This window comes from Nesoenas mayeri, assembly GCF_963082525.1.
Source record: "Nesoenas mayeri genome assembly, chromosome: 2".
Classification (NCBI taxonomy): Eukaryota; Metazoa; Chordata; class Aves; order Columbiformes; family Columbidae; genus Nesoenas; species Nesoenas mayeri.
The window spans coordinates 115665760-115688398 of NC_137543.1; the positions used below are offsets into that span (position 1 = coordinate 115665760).

General features: G+C 40.5%; 1 protein-coding gene across 1 annotated transcript in view; it reads right to left on the reverse strand.

Moving 5' to 3' along the window:
• Positions 1 to 20755, reverse strand: part of AVL9 (AVL9 cell migration associated) — a gene marked incomplete at its 5' end in the record, with an annotated part of 37869 nt that extends 17114 nt beyond the window's left edge. The window contains 6 exons of the mRNA XM_080338717.1: positions 258 to 324; positions 685 to 774; positions 1537 to 1608; positions 3303 to 3388; positions 5452 to 5572; positions 20690 to 20755. Of these exons, the coding sequence (XP_080194843.1) occupies positions 258 to 324; positions 685 to 774; positions 1537 to 1608; positions 3303 to 3388; positions 5452 to 5572; positions 20690 to 20755 (502 nt within the window). The remainder of the gene's footprint in view (positions 1 to 257; positions 325 to 684; positions 775 to 1536; positions 1609 to 3302; positions 3389 to 5451; positions 5573 to 20689) is intronic.
• Positions 20756 to 22639: the final 1884 nt, after the last annotated feature.

A 22639-nucleotide genomic window follows, 5' to 3' on the forward strand; every position in this document is an offset into this window, starting at 1 on the left:
GCAGTCGCTTGTCAGACTGTTAGGTCAAAAGGTAACATGTCTTTCAACTCACAACTAACTCCTACTATGAAAACAACACTATATTTATTTGACAGTTATTTAAATCTGTTAATAAAGAAATGCATAACAGCATGGTGTGCAGGCACACAGACCTCTGTTGCTTAATCTGTTAATGCACATAAACAAATCAGCTTGGGAAGGGGATGTGTTGATAAGCATAACATTATCTCTGCTGCTTGTACAAAAAAGTCACTTACCAAGATAAACTTGTGACCCTTCTAGCGAAGTACTGCCCAAGGAACTATTCATATGATCATAAAGTTCCTGTAAAAGTTAAAACACAGGCAAAAAAAACCCAGAAGCTGTTAATGGCACATGGTCACATAAAATCCAGAAAAAATAAAGTTCACTTATTCAAGGATTTCAATGTCTTACCCCAGCAAGTAAAATTTCACTAATGAAGTCAGTGGAGATACAGGCTGCCAATATTGTATTTCATTACAAATCAGAAAGTTGACCTTCTGTCAGATTAGGGTAGTTCATTTAGCTCACATTAAGTTACTACAAGAGCTGAATAACTGAGTGACCTATGCAAATGGCATATTTGAGCACCAACTAAAAACACTGGTGTTCACAGTCATATACTGAAAGCTTTGTTCTGTGTGGCTGTTACTTAAAAGTTACCTTTAGAATTGAAATTTGCGAGAAGTCTTTTTCTTCAAAGTACGCATGCGTGATGAGTTGCAGCTTTGCCTGAAGTAACCCATACAAAGGCTTGAAAGAAAAACAAACACAAAAGCAAGAGAAGAAAACTTGTTTAGTCATTCATTTTGAACTTTAATCTCCCATTCTTATCTTGCAATTAGACACATTATTACACATAGAGTTCATAGAGGGTCACTCCTGAGTTGCTAATTCCCAGTGTCTTTCTCCTGCGCTCATTTTAAGGGACAGTGACTATTTTCTTTCCATTTGCACATACCATACAATCACTGAACATCTTTCTGGAAAAGTAGTTTCCTGCTTTAACACTGCTTGTGCAACTCCAGTAATAGTTCTTTCTTCAGATTTAAGCACAGAATTTGTTTTCCCTGCCTGGTGACCAGTGACTTCGCTAAACAAGTGGAAAAAAAAGATATTCCTTCAAAACAAGAGTATGCTGACTGTATGACTATCTTAAAACCACTTTCATAATTGTCAACAGCCACTCAGTTATTGTAATGGCCAGCCACTCAATCCTACTACATGAAATAAAGTTAGTAGTACTTAAGAATAATCCAAAGTGCAAATAGATATCCCAGTCTCCGACAACAGGCAGATAATTTTACAGTTTCTCTTAATAGGAGATAACAATTCAAGGCCACTCACTCAAATGCCATAGCCTTCCGATTCAATGTTATTTCAGTGTTTTGTTACCCTCTGCAATGATTTAGAGAGAGATGTCGGGAGCCAAAAGTTCCAAATAAGAACATGGAAAACAAATTATTTTTAATTTGTTATCTGAAAGCATTTTGGGAGTTAAAGAAACATTCTTACCAGCTGACTGAGAACACAGACACTTTTCTGTACCGTTTCTCGGGTGATATCTGCTTGCCGTACTTTCAATGCCTAAGAAACAGAAGTATTACAGTATTTTTACCCACACACAACTTCAACAAGAATTCTTTCACAGGTCTAGTTGCCACATACCACCCCTTTATTTAAACAAAAACCTAAAACTGACTGCCTTCAATAGCCCTTACTAAGAATGGTCATAACACTGACATGTCAGAATTGTGTCTCATCATAGCATGCACAGCAAAGATTGAAATACAGCTGTGGTGACAGGCAGAGGACTGATAAAAGACACTAGCATGACAAAAAGGCAATAGTCCTGGAAAAGGTAATTGCATTTTATCTCAGGGTAGCGTAACTGAAGAGAAGCCACAACACCACTCATTCTTCTCTAATGCTATCTATGAAAATGGACCACATTGAAAAGTCTTTGCCTATCAATTGTTTGCTTTATACTTAAGGATTTTACTTGAGCTACCCATAAAATAAGAAAGGTGTCATCTGCAGAATCAGCTACATTCTCAGCCAGACCAAATGGTCCCAGCACTTAACAGCAGACCTAGAAAGGATGTGAGCAGAAGTACAGCCAAGTGATTCACTTAATTGTACAAAACAGCAAGCGTGCAGACTGCGGCACACACATCAATAAGGAGAGACAGAAAGAGTGCTTGGGCTGTCAGATGAAACACATTGGTTTAGATTCTACTTGTTCCAAAGAGTTTATTTTAAACATCTGCTTATCTTCTTAATTGGTTACTAAACAGCATAAATTGGAATCAAGAGCACCACAAAGCCAAGTTATTATATAAATAGATCAAGACTCTAATCACAGAATGCAGTGAAGACTGGCTGCAAAGACAGTGAGTGAACTAAAATCAACATGGATTTACTTCAAAAGAAAAGGAATTAAAATTTGCATGTGTAAAATTTCTCCTATAGCGTAAACAGGAATTTGAAATATAACCAAGGTATGATTAACTCTAAAATGGCATATAGTTTACATCTTCTGAATACAAGACTCATTCAAAACTCAAACCCACATGGCATTCCAGATTCCTGGCATTTCACTGGAAAAGGGGCTAATTTTTAAAGAAATTTGTAATAACTTCTCAATTTTAAGTGCACAGATCATACTACCGCTACTATTTTGAAAATATGAGCAGATTCTAGTAGATAATTTCCTCAGTGTGATCATGTGCACACTGTAGCTGTCATCAGTTTTTCAGCTTTACCGCTAAAAGCTCAGAATCGGTAAGCAGCGACAATGAATGTGATGATTCTGGTCTACTCTGCAAGTTTACCTTTGGCAAAGGAGGTAGGTGAAGAGAAATATCGTTACACTTGCATGGTCAGAACCCAGGAAATACTCTAAAATTCTCTGTGGTTACACACTGGAGAAAATTCAACTTTTTCCACCCAAGAGGCCTACTTTCTGGAAACACAACTTGGCCACCTGACGACTGTCAGCTTCATGTTGCTACTTGGTGCTGATGCCTGGGTTAGCTCTCAAGAAGCAAAACATATTTTTCAATTGCCTTGGACATTTCAAAAGATCACAACATGCTTGCTGACGTAAGGGAAGGAAATAGTTCCCAAGTTCTGTAGCTACCTACTGTGCACATTTTCATAGATTTTCAATGCAAGTTGATTATACAGGTTCGATGATGTAATGCAAGCCACTGAATTTTAGAGTCATTAATGCATCAAGCCCTTATTTCATTAATATAATCCACAACTTGGAGAGTTACCTTCGCTTCAATCTGCCTATAGCAAGAGACACCATATACTGTGGTTCGATCTCCACATCTCGGTGGCAAATGGAAAAACACGGTATCTATGAAAAATAAAAGACACTTTAATAAGTCACTAACAAGAGTTCAGTATTTTCATTTTCAGCCTCACTTATAAAAGGTTTACTGCTGAAAATATTGGCACACTTATTTTCATTGACTTAAAAAAAAGACCATGTGGCAGTTGGGGGTTGAGAAGCATTGGAACAGGCTGCCCAGGGAAGTGGTGGAGTCACCATCACTGGAAGTGTTTAAAAGTCGTATAGATGAGGTTCTTAGGGACATGGTTTAGTGCTAGAGTTAGCTTATGGTTGGACTTAGTGATCTTGAGGGTCTCTTCCAACCAAGATGATTTCTATGATTCTATGAAAGATTAGAGTAGCTGCAACCATTGTCAAGGTAGATATCCATGCAGCAGCACCATTATGCCAATAAAAAGGATTTGTGAATCCTAGTCTCACACAAAATAATTACTATGTCTGTGCATGTGTGACCTGAAAGGAAAAAGCTCTACAAAATATAACAAGAGAAAGGCTTTTATGGATTGAAATATATACACATATACACACAAACTTGCTACTACTGCAAAAAAATTGCTAAATCTTAAGTAGAGGACATTATGACTGCTTGCCTTTCAAAACATGAGTTAAATCTGTTTTGAAACCAACTACTAATTTTTTGTTTGCATCACAGTAACAAAATTATCGGAAGAGACAATCCCATATGCATTAAGTCCAATAAAAAGAGGGACTGTTTATAACAAAGCTTATTCCCTTGAACAAGTTTAATTATATCATGTAGATCACCTAGGTTTTCAGAAAGCCTTTAAGACTATTTCCTGTAACAAGTCATCCTCTTTGCAGAAATGTAACTATCAGTGGGAATTAGTTTAAAACTCAAAAAAATATATCTAATAAAGTTACAGATTCATGTGTATTCTTGCCTAAAAACACAACGATATGCATCCGTTTTGCTGCCAAGTATATTTTTTTCCTTACCAAAAAATACACATTGATAATCTTTAGTGCAGCAATGAAAATGCTTGAGATTGAGCATTAAGTGGGAAGGTACTGAGACAAGAGGGAACAGGTAAGTGCAGCTGCATATGATTTTCCTGGCTTTAAATGCAGCCCACTGCTCATCATGCATTTAACAATGCAGAAATTGAACAAAACTCATGACCCATAGCAGAGTAAGAGAGACTCTTATGGCTACTAGGAAGGGGATTATTTTTATATTGCTTTCTTCGCTTCCAAATGACGTCTCTGGAAGTTGGAGAATTAGGAAACTAAGTGTATCAAGTTTAAAAAAAATCATCTTATTAAAAGCAGTATTAAAGGGTTTATGTGATTTTGCTGTTTTAAGTGACTTCTTTGTTCACTGTTGTGCAGAAAATAGATGCAACAACTGAACATGCCTATAAATGTCACTGTGATGCACTGAACTGCTGTCAAATAAGCAAAGACATAAATGCAGTACTACACACACAAAAACAAACAAACAAAATGCAACAAACAGAAACCAAACAACTCTGCCATGAACTTGCTGGTAACTACATGGCAAAGGAACCTTCTGTCTTCATTCTGCTGACAAATACACTAAAATTTCTATTCCTTCTCTTTAAATTTGTTGGTTTTCAAAATAGGTAATTCTACAGACACTGAATGACTTGTAGGTCATTCTGAGATTCTCTAAATTAATGGAGGGGAAAAAAATCATAATGACTATATACATTACAAAGCTGAATTTTAGAACTGAATTTTTCCCTTCTCTCAAAACTGGATTAGGTTTTACTGAAGAATTTATTCCCGCTTCAAAGAATTCCTGAGAAAGCTGACAGCCTTGTTTTGCACTAGGACCACACACAAGTGACATGTAACCCTTCAGCTTGTATGTACATCTGATTTCTTCATGTAGGAGGTACACCTTTATGATTTACTTTCAGTTTGAACTCTGAAGCAACATCATTGCCAATGTATTTTGCAGCTTGAACAAGAAGTAGAGGAAGTCTAATAAAGAAAACAATTGTTAATCAACTGTTCAGATATCAGGATTTTTCTTTTGGTTGCAGGAGCAGTAGTACATACAACTTCCTCTTGTTTCTTACCTTCCTGATAGTTGTGAGCACCATCTGGCAAGGCGAGAAACGGCAAGTATTTCCATTCCTCTGGTAAACTGTGGCTGTCATGTCCTTCTTCAGGCTTTAGAGGGGGATAGGAAAATTCAACCTAAACAAACAAAAAAATAGAGGGGAGATCAAAGAAAGAATACATTACTGTTAGCAAACAAGCAAGCCTCTGTGACTCAGCCTAGCACCTTTTCTTTAGCAATGGTATGAAACAAAGTTTTGCTTCCTGCGAGCCTTCCTTGTCTCTTCCTCTAAAGCACCCATGGACTGACTTGTGTAGTTGCACCGACAGGCCCTGAGCAGATTTGTCTTCTACAGATCTTCCATCCAGCATAGTCCCTTCTCCTCCAGGGAAATACAAAGCAGATATTCAAGCAGAAAACATCACCCAACAGCTGAAAATCTTCTCCTAAGTATGCACACAGCGAACAGTGCATCGCTGCACCAGTGACAGGCAGGGTCACATCCAGCCTGGAATCACATTTGGCTTCTCAGCCCCTCAATCACTCACGACAAGGTAACACTCTTAACGGGTGCAAGCCTCTATTTTACCCACCTGGATGCTGAATAATCTCAGAAACTACACTAACAGCAAAATACTGCTTTTAAATATTTTTATGCCCTTGACTGCAATGCATGCCACACATTGGCCTCCTCTTCCTTTCCCCAAGTACAGTCCTTTCCTTTCCTTTCCTTTCCTTTCCCTTACCCTTTCCCTCATTCATTTATTTGCCACTTACCTCTTTTTCCCAGTAACAGGGGCAACCTTTCCATTCCTCACATGGCACTACACATCTACCACAGATCCTCACAATCAGCATATTCACAGCACTATCCTTCCATCTTTTCTTCCTATGGAGACCTCTCTGGGTTTCCAGCCTCCTTCACTAACTCTTTTTTCCACACATGCATTTCTAAAATTACTGAACAAAATCTAAACACAAATTTATCAGTAAAATAAACTGCTTAAAGATAATGCAACTTCTCTTGAAGGACATTTAGCAATAAACTAATGAGCTGTAAAATGTACACATGAAAATAAAAAAGCACACAGAAAACCATAACATCTGATGGATGATAAAAATACTGCCATAGAAGAGAGCATTGAAGAAATGGGAAACAAATCAAGAAAAGTGATATTCTTCACCTTAACACACGGTGTCACTCTTTCTACAACTGTTGCCAACTTGGAAAAAAAGCACAAAGAACACGAAAATGCCACAAGAAACCAGCCTTGCTACTTGCTGTATCCGTATCGAACTTTCTTGTTCCTTGCATTATAAAAGATATCTTGAAAATATCCACAAAAAACCCAACCAACTAAACAAGGTCTGGTGAAAGATCCAAGTCCTGAGCTAAAGGTAAGTAACCCACAAAGAATAATTATGCAAGGGGACGGAAAAAAAACCCAACAAACATGCAATAGAAAAAGGATTAATTTTGGCAGGGAAAGGCAGAAGGAATCCAGACCCTGACTTGCAGTTACTTATCAAAAATCCATAGAGCCTTTTAAACAAAATATGCCATTAAGCAAAACAGAAGAGCATCTGACTTCCAAAGGAGAGACAAACACTGGAATTAGCAACCATACAGGGAGCAGAGAAACTGCCTGCCAGTTAGCACACTTATAAATCCTAATAATTCCCTGCTATCCTTTTCAAAACACATATTGTAAGAAAATTAAAATGTTAGAAGCTTCAGATAAGTATCTGCATAGAGAAGAGGGTTGTATCACACAATTTGACACTGTCTAGATTCAAACTTGCTGGCTGAAAACACTGTGAACAGAATTGTTACTGGATTCTTGCAGGAGGAGTAACCTTACGAACCATGCTTTATTTATTGCTAAGTTTTAAAACAAAGACAGTCAAGGAGCATCTACACTAATGTCCTGAAGCAGGTATTTTATTTCAGTGCATGGCCAACAGAAAGGGGTCAGATTCATACTCCGCAGGAGCTTTTTTCCATGGAATATAGAAGAATACTGGGACCCTTAGATTTCAGTCAATATCTCCAAAGCACTATTCTTGACAAGGAAATTCTGTAAGGATCTAGGACATCATTGCTTCCACGCACTCACAGAATTACAATTGTATTTTGCTCTCCAACCAAAATAATGAATTAGAAGACATATTTAAAGGAAAGAAGGGTAGGAAAATTCAAGCTATATGAAAAACATACATTCACTATGGAATACTCCTTTTTAAAGTCCAGAATAAAGATGAGAGGTCTGGCTCCTCTGTTCTTTTGACAGTGTGAAATCTGCAGAAGAACCACATTGTTCCAGCTCACAATAAACTGCCAACACCTCAGCTGCTATCGGATACTCCCAGCAACAGGGATTTCTGCAGGCTCTGACTGTTCCAAATCAAATTCAACAGGCATTAATGACACTGCTGATAACCTTGTTTTATATTAGTTTGCTTCTTTCAATAGTACGTGTTCTAATATAGACTTCTGTATGCATGTGTGTGTATCAGTGAGAGAAGATCACAAAACTCGGATGAAGCAGAATTAAGATTGTTTACATCACAGAATCACAGAATGTCAGGGATTGGAAGGGACCTTGAAAGATCATCCATTCCAATCCCCCTGCTGGAGTAGGAACACCTAGATGAGGTTACACAGGAATGTGTCCAGGCCCTAATATACATGGCCCTAAATAATCTATTTTACGGATATACTTTATGATAGATCTGATTCACTTTATGGCACACTATTCCTCCCCATCCCCAAGAGGATCCATGTAGGAAGTACCCTGGTTTCCAAAGAGGAATCACGGTTGTATAGTTTAATAGATTGCTGCTTATAGAAGTACCATCTGAGAAGGTGGAAGTTATAAAAAAGCAGAAAAAGGACAATCCAACAGCAAGGACCATGCAATGCCATGGAGAACTCCCTCCACCTTGAGGGCTCCCAGTGATTTCATTTCAAAGAGTTAAGTCAAGCTTTTTCACAAGTAGTCACTGCAGGTGGGATTCATGTCAAAAAGCCAGATCTCTGGAACAGTTTTGCTAAGCACTCTGCACAGCCAGAGAAAACAGACACCTGCAGAGGATGATTCACCTGATTTGTTTCTTTCCACTGTCTCTGAATAGAGCCAGCTCACACTCCTAAGTCTAACTTGCAGATGACTGAATTAATGCAGGTGAAACTCATCCTAACCACTCCTCATCTTCTAGACTTCTAGCCTCCTCGCCTCAATTCGCACTGGCCACAACTGGCGTTAGGAATCCTTTGCATAGAAAAAGCATTATTTCAAAATCAAAGTCTTACAAGAGCATTGAGTAGCCTTAAAAAAAAAAAAAAAAAAAAAAAAGCCAAACCTCCACAGCTCTTGAAAATCTTGAAACTGAGAAGTACACGTGTACAAAAGTCATAATAATGGGGTAGAGAGAATCTCAGTTCTATCACTTCTGAGTTTTTGAACAACTGGAGGCTCAGCCCATGTGTGCAAACTGTACAGTACAGTGTTCCTGGTTAAAGCCACTTAAAGTTATTTTTTTCTCATCTTCCACTTTAAACCCAAGACTGACCATGACAGGGAGATGAGATGGGACTACAGAAGAGACCTGTGTCACAGCTCTTTTTCTCCCTCTTCACAGAATTAAGAAAGAGGACCTCATTTTTATTTAAATACAATGGATCTCTATGTAAGTCCATACATATATGCGTGTGCACGCATAAACACATGCTCTTCGATTTCCCTATTTGTCATTAATACATATATGCATTATAAAAAATGCCTGAAAACAACAGAAATAAAGTATTTTAATACAGCTCAGCAGTCAATAGGAACAAAGAAATACATGCAAGTTTTTAGAGCTGACTGCCATAGCAGATTTTAGAGTTTTTTGTCTCCTCAAGTGAATCAAAAGAGACTCCTCAACAAAATGAAATTCAAATTCAGAGCTGGACTTCTCAAAAACTTCAGAATAAACTACATAAAACATGAACTACTAGAATCTCCACTCATTTCTCACTCTGCCAAGCATCAGGGGTGTGTGTACATGTAGAATAAATATGTATGATACATATTTATATAAAAATATTTTTAAATCCATCACATACACAGTAATAGCGAAGGAAACCTATGTATTACAAAGAGGTATGCTTTCTGCCTGTTCAGATTATCTTCTTCTGTAAATAGCTCTTGATGGATTTCAGAACTAAGTATCAATACAGAATACTGTGCTGTGATTTAGTGGAAAAATAAATAACTGTGCTCTTCACTACATAAATTATTTCACCTCTTGTGGATTACCAAGTTAAAAAAAACCCAACTGAAATAGAACTGAATTTCTTGAAGCAACAGTTTTATGTTTTGCTAATTCTGCTGTGATAACTAAACTTTTATATGCAGTTTGTATTGAATCTAACAGTTCAGATGCAAATCACCTGCTAAAACACAGTACTATTCTGTTTGTTGAATTAAAAAAACCATCCAGGTAGTCTGTTCTGGTTCACTGTCTTTAAAGGGACTCCCTAGCCAGAACAGATTTACTAGACATTCATTAACTCGCAGTTAAGAAGACTGCAGGCAATAAGAAACATATTTCAGTTCCTGCATTTAGGAAGTAACATGATAGTTTTTCTTTAGAAAAATGCATTGATTCTGTCTTCTACTAAATTACAAGCACACAATCAGAAGAGAGGTTAAAAAAAAGATACTGATAAAAGAGGAATTTCCAAAATATATGTGCATGTCCTCTTAAACTATCACACTCAAACATTAGACAGGTAGCTGGCATTAATTTTTGGTGAACTTTATACTCAGGTAAGGTTGTTTTCCTCATCTGTGAGAAGTGTTAAGTGTTAACAATCACAGTGAAAACCTCAGCAAACACTAAAGAGTGATAATTTAAAATGCACTGGCAAGTCAGTATAAACTCTCCGTCCTCATTCCATCTACTGTCACGTGTTTGAACTACTCCACTTACAGGTTAAACCCTCTTACCGCAGTCACAATATAAGCTTCGCTTTTTAACATGCGTATTTTGGAAGATTTCAGGCTAAAAATGAAAAAAATCTAGACCCAAAAAAGTTTTTCCATGGGTCCAATGGAGAGGGGATTTTATCTCAAATCTCTGAAAAATCTGAACTATTTACAATGACAGTATTATGTTAAAGACAAGGATGCTTTGAATAAGTGGCAGAATCTTACTGGGAGCAAACCCATTCCATTTTCTAAACAACTACTTTGATGATCTCTCTGATTGCTTGTACTGCACAAATAGGTAGAATAATTGCTTCAAATGAAAAACAGGGAGATCAGCAAAACCCACTCACAACATTTCTATTTAGAAAAACTTTTCCTTTCATAAATCATTTCAACATATTTCATTTAGAGGATACCAACTCTTCCTCTCTCATTTTCTCGTTTTCTGAAGAAAAGCAGATGGATTTTGAGTATTGAGTATAATGCTAGCAGCAGTGCCACAAAAAACCTAACAAACCCCAAAAGATTAAAGTTACACCTAAAACTTGATCCCTCATTTCAAGTAAGTCAGTACTTGTTCTTCACTCGAAGTAGAGATTTTTAAAGTAAGATTCCTGGATATAATAGTCCTAGCACAGCCAGATCTGGAGAAAACCAGCACACCAATGATTTTATCTGAATCACCATAATATCTGAATCACTGATTTTATCTGATTCACTCTGCAGCACACAGTGAAATGAAAATATAAGAACAGTGTCAGTCTTTCAGCACTGAGAAAAATGTATTACTTAAATCACAATTTAATCAGATTTAAATGACAAACTTTCCCCACTGTTGTATGACAGAACCAACAGATCAGGATCTACAGGTTGAAGAGCCCATCCATATAACAATAATGCCTATGCAGTAGTATAATGAGCACTAATAACAGATTTTAAAATATATTAATACATTATATATTTATATAAATAGGTATGTGTGTAATAACTATCATGCATATGCTATTTATATAAATATGTACATGTAGAATAAATAGGTATGATACATATTTATAGAAATATATTTTGAAATCCATCAAATACACACGCAGTAACAGCAAAGGAAATCCACGTATTACAAAGAGGTTGTGCACAGTCTTTACTATCCTTCCAGTTTCTCGAATTGGAACATCCTCATCTTCTTGTATCACTAAAGCTATAGGGTGGCCACTTAGACAAGTTTTAAGACACCATTTGTATTGCTACAGATGTGCAATATAACCATTCAAATTTGCTCTGGAAACTCTGACTAGGTTAGTTAAGTTTTGGCTCTCAAAAGATAAAATAACCTGAAACACTCACTGAAACCTCACATTTGTTTTCAAAGTCATGCTAGTATGCATTTTAGACGCTCTTTTCAATTACTTAACACTTTATAGTCATACGGCTCAAGTCAGACATAAATCCCGTGCTTGGGAATTTTCTCTTACTGGTCTCCTCAAAGAAAGTAAATAACAGCAAACAAAACCCCACAGTCCTCTCAGAAGAGAAACATAACACTATTGCGGCCCTTTCAGCACGAGAGACTTGCCAGGGAACATTGTGCCCTCAAGACAAGACTGTGGTCTTACAGAAAGCAATTAGAATTCGTACAGGACCAACTCTTAAGAATATACAAGGTACCAGAGAGGGCAGCTTCCTTAGTGAAACAAGAGAGGGCAACCCTGGGCTCTACTCCTAAGTTACCTCTGCCCCGCACAGCAACTTGTACAGACCAGGATCAGCAGCAGCCAGTTTTCCACCTGCACAACCTGCTGCACCCATCGGCTCTCAGTGAGCACTCCCAGGTACAGGGATGTCTGATGGTCCCAGAATGGCTCTTAGTGAACATGCTCCTTTCTTACAAGTTTTAACATTACATTTATTGCTGAGAGTAGATAAATCCAGCTCACTGCAAAGTATGAGGCTGAGGAGCTACACAAACACAGTAACATCGTGATGTACAGAACACACTCTTGCTCTGGGTAACCCCAAGGAAGAGCAGCCCTGTGCCCTATCCCCCAGCATGTCGTAGAATAATTTTGGTTGGAAGAGACACTTCAGATCATCGAGTCCAACCATAACCTAACTCTGGCACTAAACCATGTCCCTAAGAGCCTGATCTATACATCGTTTCAACGTCTCCAGGGGTGGTTACTCAACCACTTCCCTGGGCAGCCAACCAGAGCAATGTCAGAGCAGGCAAGGAAGCTGCTTTCACATCTTGTACCCGCAACTTTCTGAGTGCTTTTAGAAACAACAAGCCCACCTAGGTGTAATAATTCAGCGCCACATATAAGCTATGGGATGAATTACCAGAATTAGACACTATAATGAAATAAGGCAATAGGAATAAGGGCACAGAACACAAAGTTGAGACTTGCAAATTCCAATTTACTCCATCTGGAGTGATCTCTATTCAGTGTTTTTACAGCTTTGAACCTTCCTTTATTATGTATGTATGTAAACTAAGTTGCCACCTTTATACAAGTGCTGAGAGCCTGAGTTACTCTTTGAAAGCATTCTGAAACAGGTAGATGAAACGTGTGACCAAGGTACAGAAAGACATATTTCACTGATTTACCATTCATGCATTTATTCAAGAGAAAGGTCAAGATTCCTGGTATAGAATGTTTAAATAACTACTCGGATGTTATGACACATACAAAGAACAGACAGATCATAAGACAAAAGTTAATGACGATGACTGTGGGAAGTGTTACATAACTGTAAGTAGGTATTTAGGAAACCTCTCTCAATTCACACATCAGGGCAACTATGGAGAAAATATCCAGTATGGAATCCTTCACAGAAATACTTTCTGATCAGGACTTCAAGGAAGCAACTGAAAGATTATCAAAGTACAATGCTCTTTAAAGCTTGAAAAACTAAACAAAGAAGCAAAACAAACAAAAATTCACCGCACCTGGGAGTTTTTCTTGAACAACGAACACAAAACACTAAATAAGTGGATTACATAGACATGCAAAGAGTGGAATCCATCATTATTTCTACAAACAAGATCAGAATCTGTGGTATTGTTTAAAGAACTGTAAGACAGCAATGTGTACTCAGCAATGTATTGTGCATTTAAAATGATTAGCATCCCATGCTATTTTGAATAGCCTTTCTAATAAAAGCTAAAAGTTTCTTTCAAAGTTTCAACCTGTTGAACACAAGCAATTCCATATATTTTAGACAACAGGCTAATCTTTGATACTTGATGTACGCTACTATTAATTTCTTCAAAAGATTTCATGCTTATAATGGCCCTTTGAAGTGCTTAAATAATATTATTACAAGCAGGGAACAAAAACAAAGGAATTGTACTTATATTTACACGTTATCATCAATAGAGCCAGGAACAAAGCTCTTCAGCTTGAGTTATTTTTTGTTTCTGTTGTTCCTTTAACAAGAACTTGTTTAATCACTAGAGATTGCCTATTGCATAATACCTGCCCAATGTGCTCCCCAAAACAACGACACAGGGACTTTAAAGATAACAAAGCATACACTTCACTTACATGGTCAAGAGAGTCAAGCACATCTAACAGAATCACAGCAGCTACTGGGTTGGCAGAAATCACAAAAAGAAAAACGCAATTCTCCAGTAAAGCAGAGTATTCAAAGAAAGACAACAAACAAACAAACAGAATGAGACAAGCTAAAAGTGTTCCCCCTAACAAAAGAAAAGAAAGATGCCTTCAGAAAGGCTGCCCGTGGCACCTACTGAAGAGGGCAATTTCAGTATTTCCCTCTTGGAAACAAGTGCTACAATCAGGGGCGCAGGAGACCTGGAACTATAAGCAGTTCTCGGAGCCGATAAAAAGAACAGACTGAAGTCTTTCATTCCTTAGACATCTCCTCATTCTGCAAACAAAGTCAAGCCTAACTTGCCAACAATTTCTCAGGCCACGTTACATACTGATTTCTGCAGATTACAGGCATTACCTTCCAGAACTCAAGTACCTGAAGTTCTCAAATGACAGGAGGAGCACATACACAATTCAGGAAGGGAAGAAGTCTTAAGGGGCATTCTTCCCTCTCAAAGATCACATCCAGGCTCTTCTCTAAAACCTAGGTATCAGCTGTTTCATTCCTGAACTTGACCTTCCTTTGCACGCCAGGAAGAAAATCTATGGTCAGGCAAGGCAGGGGGACTGGTCTTCAAATGCAGTCCACACAAAAACATACCCACACAGGCAGGCAACTCAGACTCTACTTCGGAGAAAGCATCTACTTTAAAAATTTAAAGTACTTTGAAGATCCTTAGGACAAACTTTGGGATTCCACAGGAATATGCCTTTAGGTATTTACAATAATCCACTCCTATGTCTGTGACAGCAAGTTTGAAGTGTCTTTCTCCACTGGTGTACAGAGAAGTGGGTCAAAATCAGCTGCCATTGTGTCACAGAACAGGGATTCCAGGCAAACAAAAGTAACCTGCAATGTGAGAAGTCAATGACACACGCACAGCACTTTCCCCACTACCAACACTTTTCTTTTCTTTGCCACAACACAGTTGGAAATGCCTGTTTTTAAATCAAGAGCAGTATGGAAGGCAGTCAAGCCCTGAGAGGACACGTGAGACAATGTTCATCTACCACACAAGGTCAGATGTGATCTGCAGAACTGCTCAGGACTTGGGAGTGCACAAAAGCTGGGCCTTGCACCAAGTGATGTGAGATTATGTATGGCCTGACTGCTGGTGACACAGGGCCTGAGTTTACACAGATGTAATAGACTCAACGCCTCATAGCGTTAAGAGAGGATAGAGATTATTGTTCTGGGTCAAGCAGTAGAGTAGCAAAGGCATCATCTACTTCCTCAGCAACCAGCTGGGGACTTACAGAGACTTGTGGGTACCTCTCTTGCCTTCAAAATGAGTGATTTTTAGAGTATTCAGGTTATTTTAAGCCTTCTACACCCTCAGAGACTATTATCTCTCTGCCTCCACATGTAAATAAAGCTCAGACACAGAGAGCTCAAATGAGGATCGTGACACACAGGATCACTAGTGGAGAACTACACCTCATGGCTCTCATTCTTCTACCTTCACCATAAGGCAAAGGTACCTCCATGTATTTTTCAACACACAACTTGCATCTACTACTAAAGGTTCAGGTTACATTTTTGCTAAAGATCTCAATCATAAGACGGATACAGACTTTCCACACCATTTAATGTTTTCAAAAGTTAAAATACTGTAAGGCAAATTAAGTGTTTTCTTGCTCACTTGTAATGAGAGGAAGTATTTCATGACTCTGAAAAAAACAACACAAACCTTTTCCCTTTATTTGCTCTAAAATCACTAGCCACTAGCTGCTACAGCTCCTGAAAACTACTGAGGAATTTGTTATCAGCTACTACAGAAGAAGGGCACAAACAGACCCAAAATTCAAGTCTAACCATCCTGTACCGACCGAGGAGACCAATAGAACGTAATAAGAGCCAGGGAGCTGGACCAGTAACTTGCTGCAGTAACTAATGAGTCAACCAGCTACTGATACTCCAAAACTGAACATACCACTTCCAGGGCAGGATGCCCTTTCTATCAGTTTATGGCCCAATGCTTTCATGATTTCAGTCCTGCAGAACCCAAGAAGCATGTAAAAACTCCTTCCACACCAAAACCATGTGCTTTACATAAACAGACAAGAGTATGAGTGAGTAGATACAATGAAGGGCTGTGTTTGCTTTTCCTATCTCCTTAGGCAACTCCTCTTAATAGCAGCAAATAGGTATCAAAGATGCAAATTTTTTTTAATATTAATTAAATATTTGTCATTTCAGATTAATGAAAACCCTGATCGAGCTCTGCCCATTTCAGGACATTTGCTATTTAATTATACATTGAGGAAGGTCCTGTAACAATTCAGCTGGTTCGTACAAATAAGAGCAACCTGTCCCCATGCCTGCTTCACACCAATTGTCCTTCCCTTAAACAGATCTGTTGAGAATGTGTCAAATACTAGGTAAACCTAGTGTCCAGCCAGGCTTCTCCTCCCGTTCTCTAAGCCCTCGCTGTAACTACCTCTTCTCCTTGGCAAAGAGATACAGCAATCAGTGCTTTTTGACAATCTCATTGCTATCACAGTCCAAGTCAGTAAATAAGAGGCTCAAAGAAGCAGGCTGGCAATCTGCTCGTGTAAGCAAACAAAAGCCTACAGTTTCCCCAAAAGCTTAATCCACACTTGCTACAGCACACTCCTTCCAATGTGTTAAGGGTTTTCAGTTGGAAAATGCAACATGCTTCTTTCACACAGCACAAAGCCTTCCTAACAGTAAGCAGCAGGTCCAGATTTCTAACAGTTGCATAGGAAACTGCATCCTCAGACTAAACAACGTACATATGGTAAACCTTCACTTTGTCTCTAACATAATCTTACTTCACCCAGCCAAAATGACCCATAGCACAACAGTGGGCCCTTGGAACAATCGTGCTTGTGCTGTCAGTCAAAAGCCACACAGAATCCGACCAGTTTCTTGACTCTCCCTCTCTTTTGTAAACAAATGCCTATGGATTGTTTTTCAAGTTTATGAAAGAAAAGGATGTTCCTATACATTTCCAAATTGTACATAAAAAGTCTTTGCTCTATAGATTAAACATTTCTTAATCAACAAGAAGAGCTGTACACTTCAGACATCACGATCTAACCAGAACACTTGACTAAAAACAAATAAGAATCCGATTGCATCTGTCACCAACAGCAATCCCAGACAGAGAATCCACATCAGAGCTCAGTTTCAAGTTACACACCTCTGTACACATCAACTTTACACCACATGCATATTTCTAACCCCTTCATTCCACAGTACAGCTTCAGAGACAAAGTCAGCTAATAAAAACAGCTAGCATCAAGAAATTGATCAAAACATCGAACTTCACATGCATTCACTAGTGAGACTATTTGAGAAAACAGAGGTGGAAACACAGAACCCAAAAGGAGCCTTCCTAGGCACACCAGGTAAATTCCTGTTAGGACAGGCAGGCCAGCTGGATGATCTCTCAATCTTAAGTTCCCCAAATTCACTGCCATTTGAAAGCAGTTTTGGAAGTTTGCTCTTCTGCAAATCATAGTTTCTCGTATGCAATCTGCAGTGCATTCACAGACAGTTCATATCCACTTGTTCCTGTGCTGACATCTTTTAAATAGTTGATTTTTCCTCCTTGTTTTTCACTTTCCAAAGCCTCGTGGAACACAATTGCTTTTAATGCAGTGGCTTAATGAATAATTCAAAGGCCATTATTTAACGTTGCAAGCAAAAAGAGAAATCCTAGGCTGCCACTTCCAAGAGACTCTTTTGTACCCCCATACTAGTCGTCTTGTGTGCGTACAGCTGTCCTTCGCTGATGTCCTCTTGGCAGACAGACCTGTGAACCAACCAGCTCAAAACCAAACCATGAAAACATGGCTTACTTTTTGGTCATCTCAGTTCCCCATTTCAGCTTACCACACAACCACCTCTGCTTTACAGCTGTGAAGAAACAGGAGAGGAAAAACAGAGAATGTTCCCATATTCACAGAGGCAGCTCAGTCTTCACATGAATACAACCTCAACACCCATTTTGTTAGCCTACCTAGCCAAGATCATCTACATTCTCCTTGAAAACAGACTGCCCTAGGACTACCTCATCCATTCCTGGAAGTGACAGAATATAGGACTACAGGACTGCATTTGTTGCCACTCTCACTCCCAAATCGCACCACTTTTGTGACATCTCCTTGATCATATGCTGTCTCTTTTCCAGAGGTCTCCTCATGTTAATTCCCAAGCCTATACTGTCATTATTCATTCTTATTGCATGACTTTGTAATGTACCCCATTTCTATCATTTCAGCATTCTCTATCATCCAGCTCTTGCATGACATTCCAGTCTTCCTTTGTAATGCTGATTCCTCAAATTTCCTCCTCATAGTTAGATGTTACTGGGTAAACAATGCCAGCATCACTTATGTGGGGCCAAATTCAGTCTTGAAAAACACCTCTTGAAAGCACCTTTCAGACAAGTAGTTCCTCTTCTGACACTAATGTGCTGCTGCTTCCTCTTCTGCGTACTGTTCCTTATCCAAGTACCAGCTCTTGTACTAATCCTCCAGTACCTTAAAAAACCCCAGACTTTAAATTTTTTTTGTAGTGCTTTGTGATCTGTTATCAAGTTCCAGGCAGATTCAAACTACTCTTTTACAGAGAACGTAAATCAATCATTTATTCTTACAAAAAATGCAGGTCAGTCAGGCATGATACATCTTTAGTGAATGCCCGCAGGACTCGGTCTACTTAGTTTCATGTTGTTAATTAATTCTCTGCTTAAAAAATTCTCTAGAGCATTCCATGCTACTGATGTCAAACTCATTAGGCTATAGCTGCGCAGCTCCCTGCCTCCAGTTCTTTTAGGAAACTATTTTTATACTTCAGTAACAAATCTGCTAAGTCAGAGGTAGAATATATTTAAAATTAGATTTCTGGTTACATTTCCCTTAGGAAGCCTGGCTGTTTGTGGTTCTACCAACTGTCATTATATTCCTGGTGTTCTTTTACCTGGGACACAGCTACCCCGTCCCCTCCTCCAGCTGGCTTCCCCTCCAGCTTCTCCAGTTTATTTCTTGAGGTACTTAAAGAAGACTTTGGTTTACAAGTATTCTGACCCAATTTTTGACGCCACCTGAAAATGAACTTCTGCAAACATTTTACTGGCAGTAAGATTCACTGCTACTAATTTATAGTTCGGTGTTTTGTTAGATTTTTTTTCTTTGCATCAATGCTACAAAATGTTACAAGAAAATAAACACAGATCCCAAAAGAAGCAACAAAAGCCACCTCTGCTTTTTCCTCCAACCTATGTCTCCTCCAAGAGGTCAACCACAAGGTGAGGGCAAAAACGCAGACTTCCTCCTACAGACACCCAACTAACACTCATCTCCTAACAGTATTTGACAAGAAAATGACTGATAAGTATTACAACCCTTGCAACTTAAATGATCCAATTACTTCACAAGAACTGATCCTGTGAACATCCACATGTGCACAGCCTCTAGACAGCCTGAGGAGAAAGGATGCATTACAAAACCATGCAAGTCTTTCAGAAAAAGAGGCAGAACACCTACAATGAGCTATTGCACTTCCGCTTCAGCCTCTGTTGGTATGAGGAATTGTTTTACATGTTACCATGCTGTGCTTGTTTTATTTCCTGAAGCATCAACAAATACTAATTTAACTCTGCTACCTTGTATGAAACACCTTCGTGTCAGATGAATTCTTGTATAACAACAACCATCACATTCATGGTTGTTTTGGCAATTTTTGTAAAGACTAAGAGCGCTCCATGAGAAAAGACCCACTGCAAGTCCAGCATTATATTGTCACAGCAAAGCAACTGTGTGTGCTGCCCAGCTGGGCAACAGCACCTCCTGTTCCAAGTGTTAATAAAAGAATAAAAAAACATAAAATATCTATGAAATGCGCAACGTAAAATTCTTCTACCTTACAGGCCACATGAAGCGGTCAAGCACATATGAAAGAAGGGAGGAGACACGCAAAGAAAATTTAAACCACGGGTGGACTTACACCCTGGCGCCATCCGGCTGTTTGTGCGCAAGTTGTACCTGAGAGAGTTCAACGCGGTGCTGCCCGGGCGGAACACAAGGTAGGTTAAAAAAAATCCAATAATGTTTTTCTCTTTAATTCTCTGCTTGAATGTAGTAAAGGCACAGGACCGACGGCAGACACGGGTGGCACGATGTGAGCTGCCTCCGAGCACCCACGGAACGGGGGCCAGGCCTGCGGCGCGGCGCCCTCCCCGCCGGCCCTCGCCCCGCCTCGCCGCCCGGCGGGAGCGCCCGGGCTGGGCAGGGCAGGGAGCGGTCACGTACACACGAACTGCCCGGAGCCGGCTGAGTCACGGCCCCGACAGGCACTCCCGCCCAGCGGCGGAGGGAACCCCCAGCCCAGCCCAGCCCGCTCCCCTCCGCGGAGGATGCCGCGGCCAACCGGGCCCTAACGCGCTCCGCCGGCTTCAAACTGCTCCTTTACCCGCCCCCCTGGAGCTCAAGCAAAGGACCCCCCAGCCCCATCAGACGCGCAGGGCTCAAGCCCTCCCGGCCGCAGTCTGAGAGCAGCAGCCGGGCCGGCGCCGCTCCGCGCCGGGGAGGGGGCCCCGGGGCGGGCAGGGAGGGAGGACGCGCAGGAGCGGAGAGGCGGGAGGCGAGGGGCACCCGCCGGCAGGCGAGGAGGCGGGCGGCACTCGCGCCCCCTCACCTGGCAGCCCTTCTTGTGGTGGAAGCCCACCACCACGATGTGCAGCACCGGGCCGCGCTTCTCCATGGCGCCCCGGCGATGGCCGCTCTTGGAGAGATGCCGCTGTGCCCGGGCTCTCGCTCCGCCTCTCGCCGCCGAGCGCCCGACGGGGACGCAGCCCCGGCGGCCTGAGCTTCCGCAGCACCCGGCCGGGGGAGGGCGGGACGGTGCCGGCAGCGCCGCCCTCTTCCCGCACCTCCCTCCCTCCCCGCACCGGCACCGGGCGGAGTTTCGCTTCGGCCCGTCTCCGCGGGAGGTGCGGGCTGAGGTGCTGGCTCCCCGCTCCTGTTGCACAGAGAGCTGCGCAGGAAAGCTCGCCTCAGCGAAGGGGCCCCCAGGGAAAGCGGCTTCGTTTTATTCTGCGGCCAAACAAAACACATGGCAGCCGGGCGGTGGGGCCGCCCGGGCCGGGCAGCCCGCTGGGACTGGGCCTCGGTCTTCCCGCCACTGGCCCCACGTCTGTGCCAACGGCGGCGGGGCTGCCAGCAGGGCCGTTAACGGCGCCTCCTGCTCCCGATCGGCTTCTTCTGTGAGAAATTATCCTCATAAAGCCCCCCTGAAGTGCAGGAGACAGCACATCCTCGGGCTGCGCCCTTCCAGCGTGCAGGTTCATGGCAGCACGAAATGAAGTGGGGTGGCTGCGGTGCAGGCGTGTCAGGTTGGTGGCGGAAGGTTAAAAATGAGAAAAATCGAGTTAAGGCCTTTTCTCTTAGCACTTTCCTGCTGCTAAACATACATTATGGTACCTAGAAAGAGAGTTCAAAGACTTGTCCAAGAGCACAGGCAAAGTTAGTGCAAGAGAAGAAGAATGTAAAAATCTTTGTCATACTGCACGCACACCATGCTCCCTCTTTTAACCTTTGCTACCATTCAGTTCTGGTTATTTGAATCAACAACGTTTGCTAGAGACTGTACTCTTAACAATTAAGATTCTCTGGAAATTGGAGGAAGAGGTGATTTTTGAAAGAACTGTAAAAGGATAGTGCTTAAAGAAAATCTCATCACTAACACGATGCCCAGAGGCTCAAATTATAACAATAAAGCATGTAATTACATATTGTTGCTCAGCTCCAACAGAAGTGCTATTATAGAAAGAATATAGCATAGGGAACATTTGATAAGTGACATGGAACCATCCAGCTCTGGCAAGTGAATGATTTCTTATTAGTTTTAGTGTGTGGCTTACTGTTTAGTATCATTAAAAAAAAAAGGTATGAAATATTGGCCATTATCTCCTGCAGTAATGAGATATCCCCCAAAAGATGCATGGGAGTGTTTATAGCTCATACTTTGTTCATTTAGGAAAGTGCAGTCTGGCGTCACTCTTACTGCTATGGATTTTGCATTATGGAGGTATCTTGGTGATAGTGCTGGGTAATTGTGGCTTATTGCTTCTCTGAATAGATTACTAGAATTTTTTGTTTCTACTTGAAATTTTATTTCCAGCTAAGGCAATAGAAATGTTGGGCTGACAATATCAGCCTGTTCTAGGAAAACTAACTGGCTGATATCTTCTATGTTTTGGTTTGTTTTGTTTTTTCACAGCTCACACTGCGTGTATTTATGAGGAAGAAAGGAAGGTGAGAGCTGCTATGAGACAGAAGCTCTTGGAAAAGTCTCAGTCGGAATTTTCCTAAAGGAATTTTCTTTCTCAGTGTATAGCTAGCTAATAGCAATGAAAAGTCAGCCCTACAGTTCTTCTATTACTCAGAGGTAATATTTTACTTAAGAAGCACCAGCTATTATATCATTACCATGGTAATCATGTTTTGTTAGTCATTCTGCATTTCATAACAATAACAAGGAGTTCTCAGCTTGGCTGCAGTGAGACTTCTTGAGATGGATAACCTTCACCTGGGCAGCATGATAGCTTATGTCTGGAAGTAACATCAGAGGTGAGCAGTGCCTGTG